The sequence below is a fragment of the Dioscorea cayenensis genome, chromosome 4 (genome assembly GCF_009730915.1).
Source record: "Dioscorea cayenensis subsp. rotundata cultivar TDr96_F1 chromosome 4, TDr96_F1_v2_PseudoChromosome.rev07_lg8_w22 25.fasta, whole genome shotgun sequence".
Lineage (NCBI taxonomy): Eukaryota > Viridiplantae > Streptophyta > Magnoliopsida > Dioscoreales > Dioscoreaceae > Dioscorea > Dioscorea cayenensis.
In genome coordinates this window covers 18,411,578-18,420,302 of record NC_052474.1, presented here as the reverse complement: position 1 = coordinate 18,420,302, position 8,725 = coordinate 18,411,578, and the positions used below count along the sequence as shown (strand labels likewise).

At 32.3% G+C, this 8,725-nt stretch overlaps 1 protein-coding gene across 1 annotated transcript; it reads right to left on the bottom strand.

Annotated features, from left to right (window-relative positions):
* Positions 1-2,375, bottom strand: LOC120258108 (peptidyl-prolyl cis-trans isomerase CYP18-2). Its single transcript, XM_039265453.1, has 6 exons — positions 2,239-2,375; positions 2,029-2,124; positions 1,886-1,947; positions 1,637-1,770; positions 745-829; positions 1-292 (listed from the first exon to the last, which is right to left on the bottom strand). Exons 1-6 carry the CDS (start codon positions 2,308-2,310, stop codon positions 247-249), a joined length of 495 nt encoding a protein of 164 aa, XP_039121387.1. The 5' UTR covers positions 2,311-2,375; the 3' UTR covers positions 1-246.
* Positions 2,376-8,725: the final 6,350 nt, after the last annotated feature.

Below are 8,725 nucleotides of genomic sequence, written 5' to 3'. Positions count from 1 at the left end.
TAATGCAAATAAAATAAGTTAAGACTAATAGTACATGAATTTTCATTGTCCGAGTTTACACCAGTTTTCACATAAAGAAAAATTCAAATGGAGGGCACTGATTAACAATTTCATAATGATCATTTGCCATCTGAACTCAGATATAAACATGCTACAATAAGCAACACGATTATAACGCCAAATAGCATGGAACGGGGATTCAGATTCGTCCCAAAAAGGGTTCTCACTAGCTTCAATTTGATGCCATCAATCTTTGACGATTGTTCTCAGTATCTTGACTTCATGAATGGGCCTGAAACAGAAGTACACAATAAGAGAGATTTTTCAGGCACATTGAATGTATTCTTGAAACAACAGAACACTCTAAACAAAGAAACAGATGTATGTGATATTTGAGAAAGAGATCAATTAAAAGGCCACCTCGCTACACAACAATAAGCTTTGGATGATAAAAAACAAATCGGTATAAGAGCACTTTGAGTCTCTAAACTATACGTGTGTATTCACTTTAGTATCATGAGAAAAAAAAAATGTTAATTTTGTTCTGAGGATGAAGAACTCTTTCATAAATAAGAAATATTTTTTTATTTTTTAGTTTTTGGGTTCAGCACCAAAATGAACACGAGTATATTTTCACGACCAGACTGTCAACTCTTATGAATCTATCAAAATCATTTCCTACCATGCTGCCTACATTTCTAACATAATGTGGGAAGTTTTAAGAGTTTTTTCAACCTCCTTTACCTGTCACTATTATCAGTTTGCACACTCCCAAGCCGCTTAATGATTTCCATCCCTTTGCATACTCTGCCAAAAATTGTATGCTTACCTGTGGAGGACAATTTCATGTAAAAAAGTTGAATCTTGAGCATTAACACACACTTAAGATATGTGTGCATATGATGGAACCTACAAGGCCTTCCAAGTTAGCTCCTTTTGACAATGGTTAGTCATACATAGCATAATAAATCATGTCGAGTTTCAAACTAAGAATCTAAGAATATAACTAACATGCAAAGTTAGAATATTCAGGTCAAATCTAACTTTCATCATATCAAAAAGATCAGAAGGTGCCCTGATCTAATTCTTTAATATCACCCTCAAATTTGATTTCATAAGAACTGAAATGATCTTCCTAAAAAGGCATATGCTAACCCAGAACACAGTACCCCCATTGTCATAACTTTCTAACCAAAATATTCATGCAGCTAATATTACAGTACACAGTGTTTACTGTTGTCACAAGCGAACACACAGAAAGAATTCCATTAGTGGTCATTTTAATATTTTTGGAAAATATATTCCCCCTTTCAATACTGATAAGAGCAAATTAAACTCCCTAAATCTTTTCCATTCAACCTTGGAAGAATGAGACAGCAACATCATGTGTTCAAAACAAGAGCCAGCATGCTGACTCAAAACAAGAGCCCAAGTTCCGGAGAGGTCTAAACTCTCACCGTGCTACAGGTAGTTTTAACTACAGAATTATATTCCACTGAATTTGGACCGAAGAACTAACAAGCTAACCAAGTTATAGAATGGAACAAACTAACAACTGCTATACACATCAGATAATTAAGAAACAGAAAAACTAATAATAAGCTAAACAACACCACTGGTTAGTTATGAACATTACCATCCAAGGACTGAGCTGGTGCTAGAGTAATGAAGAACTGGCTTCCATTAGTGTTAGGCCCAGCATTAGCCATGGATAAAATCCCAGCCCCAGTATGCTTCAACTCTGGTTTTATCTCATCCTCAAACTTAGCACTGCACACATTTCACACAGCATAAATGATAAACCCTAAATCCTAACTCAATTCCCAAACAGAATCAAAATCAAAACTTGAAGATATAATTGACTCAAATTGGTACAAATGCTAACCCGTAGATGGATTCCCCACCTCTCCCAGTCCCGGTCGGATCACCACCTTGCACAATAAAATCCTATTCGAAAACAATAAAAATTACAAAAGAAAAAACGGATTTTTTTTAACCTAAAAAAGAAATTAAATCAAGAACAGAAACCTTGATAATCCGGTGGAATTTGACGTCGTCGTAGTAGCCTCTGCGGGAGAGCTCCACAAAGTTCCTGCAGGTCTTGGGAGCGTGCTTGTAATACATCTGCAGAACACTTAGACCAAAAAACCGGCATCAGAGGCCAAACCTAAGTCGAGTGTCATTCCCAGTAATAAGAAGAAGAAGAAGAAGAAGAAGAAGAAGAAGAAGAAGGACAACCTCTACGGTGAAGGGACCCATGGAGGTCTCGAGGGTCACCTCCGGCGGGCCGCCATCGGCGCTTGCCCACATCTCGCCAAGCAATAAGTGGCGTCGTCTTTCGAGGAGCTCGTGAACAAAAATATTAAGTGGTTGGTTTTTTGCTTGGTACCCCCTACAAAATAACAAAACTTATTACCAACCCCTTTATTTTTTTTTTATAAAATTTCTTAAAACCGAATTGTTTTTATTTATTAAGGGTCTTTTAGAATATTTTTATTGTTTTAAAGTGGGTACTAATACATGCATATACGATTTTTTTGGTAGGTTTATTTATAATCTCATGGGACATCTTAGTATATTTTATCAAATATTTAGAAGTATTAAAAGATTTTATCTTAAAGTCTTAATTATAATTATAAGTGATCTCAAATTTTATTTATTTAATTTTTTAAAGTGGACCGAGGTAAGTAAATACTAAAGGAAATGATTTTATTGCTTGCGCCTTTTTAATATGTTTGAGATATAAAGTATATTACCAATGAAGTATTAGCCCATTAGCGATAAATAAGTCTATTGCAAGTTGGAAAAAAACCAAAGTTCAAATCCCCACTGTATAGTGTAAAATTGTATAATTTATTTAAAAAATTTGATACATAACTTATTCACATTAGAAAAAACTTAAAACACAATGTTGATAAACGAAATATCTTTTGGCTTTTTAAAAATATTACATTTTTTTTATTATTTGCAAAAAAGTAAAAATTTTACCGTTTTCAGAGTTTTTATTTTTTTATTTTTTTACAATTTTACATTTTAATCCATGAAATGTTTTTAATTATAGTTGTATTTTTTTTATAGTTTTTTAATATAAAAGTTTTGCATTTTAACCACAAAATTTTTTTTATTACAATTTCTTTTCATGTGTGTTGTTTTTGTATTATTAATGTTTATGTGGATGTAATACTATTAAGGAACTGACTTTTAAAACTAAGTTGTTAATAATTATGTAGTGTATTTCTTGATTCTTTTTTCCTCTTACACATTTGAAATATTTTCATTTTTATTTTAATAATGTTAATCACCACTTATTGCAAAATTATATCGTATTCCAAATAGATGAAAACAAGTACATATGTTATAAAACATTACAGAACTACACTATGTTCACAACATTAAGACCGACTACTAGGATCAGGTACATTAGGACAATTTCTACGGCTATGTCCCTTCATTGCGACATATACCAAAACACTTTAGTTGACCGTCTCCCCGTATATCCATTTCGTTATGAATCCTTATGGATTTGGGGCATTCTTTCAAAGGTCTCTGCATCATAAGGTCAGGAGATAGATGAGGATCATTATAAGGGTTTCAATATCCCTCGTTTGATACAGCTTGAAACTCTTTGTGATATACATTAAAAATTGTCTCAAGCTTGTACACATTATCAATGTAGTCGTGCCAATGTAGATGAATGGAAGCTCATGCTGTAATAAACATGGCGACAAGGAAAAATGAAGCGTTTAAAACTCACCACAATCGCACAATCGTGCCCTCAAATTAATGTGTTAACTACCAACAACATCATCATATTGTGGTGGGGCCATTTTGTCTACCAAAAAGAATATTTTTTTTTCACGGTTAACTTGACTAACATAAATGCTACCTGTTAATTGTTGATTTTCTTGAATTATCTTTATTAGTGACTCTAAAAACGTTTGGGCAGATGCGATTTGAGCATGTGCTTATATACCTTTCCTTACAAACAACTCAACCAATTGAAAATATGTCTATTTTACTAAACTTGTTATAGGAAGATTCCTTACGGCCTTCAATACTGGATTAAAACATTCAGTAAGATTGCTAGTGATATGGTCGTACCTTCGACCTTCAATATCAAAGGCTTGAGCCCACTTCTATTGTGATATGTTGTCTAACTACCTTATCGCTTCTATGTGGTATTCTCACACTAGATCATACCAGTAGTTAAAATTATCAATAGTTCTTCATAGCATGCTGAATATTGTCATCTCTATTGATGTGTCATTGAGAGGAACCACCAGCGAAAGTAGTAGCACCGAGCTCCACGTACAGCTCAAGAACTTGAATTTCAGGAAATCTTTGGTAATAGCTGAACATCATATGAACATCACAATCGTTGCATAATTTAAATGATCGATAACAAATCCTCCCATTGCCAGAAGAAATAGGGAACCTATATTTGATATGCATAACCATTTCTCTATTCGCCACTTCTATATTTTCTTCAATGATTCTCTTTAAAAATCCTAAAGAGATATTATTTTCCTATATACGTGGAAACAAGATTGATTGTCAAACAAATATATGACACTATCTTCACTTGTTGTAATGGAACCATTGTAGTAAATCTAGAACAAGTGATCTTTCTGCCATTTTTTGATAAGAGGAATATATTGCAGAGTTACAAAGTAGGGTAAGAATTAAAACATAATAGCTAGGGGTTATATAGGGAACAATCTCAAGTATTTCAAGCTTTTTAATGAAATAGATTCTTGTTGGTTGAAATTTTAATCATAGTACTTTTGACCCTAATTAGTTTTTATTCTTAGGCCACATAATTTCTGAAAGTTGGATATTTGACTATCCTGGTAGGTGCAAGCTCTAACAAGTGCAGATTTAATCATTGTGACTTTTTATTATTGCATGGTTCCGCTTCATTTTATCTGACTGATTGTTGTAGGTTTGACCGTCATAATTTATGACAGATGCAGATTTGACTATCATAATTCTTACCATTGCAGATTTGATTGTTGTCACATTTTACCATTTCATATCTGACAGTAATAATTTCATATAGTTGTAGTTTGAATCTAAACAAAGTGAGTAGGGTAAGAATCAAAACATAACAGTTGAGATTATATAGGGAAGGATCTCATGTATTTTAGGTTTTTAATGAGATAGATTCTTGTTGGTTGGAATTTTAATTATAGTACTTTTGACACTTATTAGTTTTTATTCTTAGGCCACATAATTTCTGAGAGTTGGAGGTTTGACTGCAATTTATTCACCTTAATTTGATGGCTGAAATTTTTATAATTTATAATTTAATTTTCTATTTTTCAGTTTAATAAACGGTATTAATTATATAGGATTTACGAAAAAAAATTATAATTAAAAACATTTTATGGGTTAAAATGTAAAATTGTAAAAAAAAATAAAAAAAACCAGTGAAAATGGTAAGAAGTTACTATTTTCTGAATTTCTTCTTCTAAAAAGGATATTGTTTTATTAACAAAAGGTGTGGTGCATATTTCATCAGATTTTTTTAAAAAAAAAATTGTTACTAAATCTCCTTGAACTATAATTCCTCCTAATTATTCTCTAATGAAGTTCATTCCTTAAATAGATTGAGTTGATTTGTCTTTGTTAAATGGGTTTAACCATGTGTGTGGAAGTGTATAAACTTGGTTATGTATAGTAAGATTACACTCAGTTAATTTATCTATCAAAATCTAATCATTGATTTAGTTATTGTTGTTTCCCTATATTTTTGGGGAACAATTTCTTTGGAAATATAATTTTTACTTGTACATGTGTCGATAATTCCTAATACTAGAAGTTTATATCCATCAATGAATTTTAAAAGAAATTCCATATTTGATAAATTATTATTATGATATCTTATGGAATAACTGTAAAGTTCTAATTCTTCCTCTAGTTCTATGTCTTGATCTATGAATTCTATCACAACTCCTTTTCCTTTATCTGTAAGTTTTTTATTTTCTAAACTCAATTTTTTTACTTGCCCTTCTAAGTCTTTGATTCTTTTTAAAAGTTGGGCTATAACTACTTTGTCTATGTTTACAATGGATTGAATACCTAAATCCCTTCTTTTTCCTCAAATTTATAATTAAATAATTCTTTGGGGCATCTTCTACAGATCGATAATTGACACGAGTTACAAATTACTCTGTGTCTTAAAACATGAAATTTATAACATTTGTCACATTATTCTTTGTAAAAGTTCTTTTTCCAATCCATTCAGGATTTCCATACACTTCTTTAAAGTTGGAATGTGCATATAATGATGGGCTTCACAACCTTTATGAAGGACTCAAGCTTAGTCAAATAGGGTTGTGCATGCTCATTTCAACCTTGATTCTATGCTAACAAATTTAATGCAAATGTTATGCAGCTAGGATGTCTACATATATGTTATATAATTCCAAATTGCATAGTGGTACACACACAATAAATATCTAACTACAATTGTTTTGAATAGATAAGCTTTGATGGGACATGAGCTATGATAACGAGGACTTCTATTAGAAAAATTAGAGAATCCAGCAGAGGAAAAAATCAAGAGAGCAAAGAGATAGTGCAAACGCACTAGATTTACAAGGTTCAACAATGTGCCTAGAAGGATCTAGGATTTTTGTTCAGAGGAGACAAACTAAAATTACATATAAAAATATAATTAAACACAAGTGCATCAAAAGTTTTCGTCATATGAAACTAACATATTGCAATTGCTTGTTGTGTGTTTTCATAGCTTGAAAATAATGCAGGATTTTTTCATTTTCAATACTGCAAAATATACTCTTTTCTATATAAGTAAATCAAACGATCATTTATCAAAGAATCTCCCATTCGGTTGTGCAAGTGATTTTTTACAATCTTCATAGTAGAAAAAGCTCTTTCAACTGATGCAATAGAAACGTGCAATATGAAAGCTAATTTCACAAGTACACCAACGGATATAAAATGTGTTTTTTTTGTCTCAACAAGTTTTATAGAAAGGTCATTGATACCTTTTAGTCTTTTAAACTCACCAAAAGATTTTTAAATAAATAATGTAAGTCTCAAGCTGATTGTTAAGAATAAGAAGTTTTGTCTCAGAAAACTCTTATGGATAAAATTGAGCAAGACGAATTAGTTTTCTCTTATTAAAATGCCACAAAAGAATTATAAAAACAGTATAGAAGTCATACAAAGAACTCTATTTTCACCTCATTGAATTTATTATTAAGTTCTTGAAATGCATACTTGTAGAAAAATACATACTTGCAGGATTACAACAGCTGAATGGTGACTTGGCGAGGATTGAAGGCTGCTCTCTAATTCACACCTCCAAGCTTCACTATAGAGAACCGAGTGAGAGGAATATGATAGGGGTTCGAAATTGAGAGATGAGGAAGGGAATTAACTTTTTAAAATAGATTTTTTTTATATAAGTCCTCAGATAATTTTTAATTGTTTTTATATAGGTTCCATTTCTTAGTTTTAGTGGGAGTAAATTGAAAAAATAAAAAAAATTTAAATTATTATTTAATGAATTTTATAAAGTTGAGTGATGGCAGTTACCCCCACTGCCCCCACTCTAGATCCGCCCTTGGCCTACATCCTCGGGAGTTCAACAGTCATATTCCTCTTATTCACTCATCTCTCTAAAAAAAGACCAGGGTTACAAGAATTTATAGGTAAAAATCGAAGCCTATCCAGAGAGAAATTCTATCCAGATCCTAAATTTACAAGATTACTAAATCATAATCCTAACTAGATACAAATTACCCTTGTATCATAGCGCAAGGGTGTTGCCCCGCACCCTTAACTTATCTAATGCTCCCCCAATAGAATAAATGTTGTCACTCCACTCTACTTCATTCCGGCATCTACTCGTTTACTTCTGTCTATGAGCCATCCAGAACAATCTCCACCTTTGCCAAATATACCCCATGAAGATATAAACTAGGGAGCTCCTTATCATCTAGATAGGTTGATTGGCATGTCTCCTTAGCATTGGAGACATTGATCAAATCCAAGCAATGCTTGAACTTCTCTGTAGTGATGGCATTGATCTAATTCTGCAAATGCAACTGCAACTCCACCTACAACTGTATCTCCCATCAGTTTGTAGATATTTCCTGCACTATTTTCCCCTTTCATCACTATCAAAACATCCTTACTCACCTTAATGCAATTATTTTCTATTTTTTAGCCAAAACCATTTCCATGCAAAATACCCAGAGAAATCAGATTCTTCTTAAATTCTGGAACATGTATAACATCACATAAAGTTCAAACAACATCATTATGCATCTAAATCTTGATCTTCCCCTTTCTAGTAATAGCACGAGCTTTACAATTGCCCATGTAGACAAAAACCAAAATCCCCTGATTTGTATGAATCAAACCAGTCCTTGTTTGATGTCATGTGAAATGAACATCCAATATCTAAAATCCATGAATCTAAGCAGATAATCCTTTCCAATATCCCATACATTGACACTTATAACATTGAACATATTTTCTGACTTTGAAATTTCTATTGCTAAAACCATATTTTCCTTGCCTTTCTCCCACTTTCCAGGTTCACTTTTACATACAACGCTTTGATCTGAGAACCTTCAGCATTATTAGTACGCTTCTGTTGATTGTGGACCAATAACGCCGTAGTGATCTCATATACTTTGATTGTATCTTTACCCCATGTGAGTGTAGTCAACATATGCTTATACGAAGA

Bases quoted from the DNA above. Each gene is read 5' to 3' on its own strand.
- LOC120258108 (XM_039265453.1), bottom strand. From the start codon at position 2,310: ATGTGGGCAAGCGCCGATGGCGGCCCGCCGGAGGTGACCCTCGAGACC. The intron at 1,771-1,885 runs GTTAGCATTTGT...AAATGTGTGCAG, and splicing joins GGTGGGGAATCCATCTACGG to TGCTAAGTTTGAGGATGAGA. The intron at 293-744 runs GTAAAGGAGGTT...CTTCTGTTTCAG, and splicing joins CAAACTGATAATAGTGACAG to GCCCATTCATGAAGTCAAGA.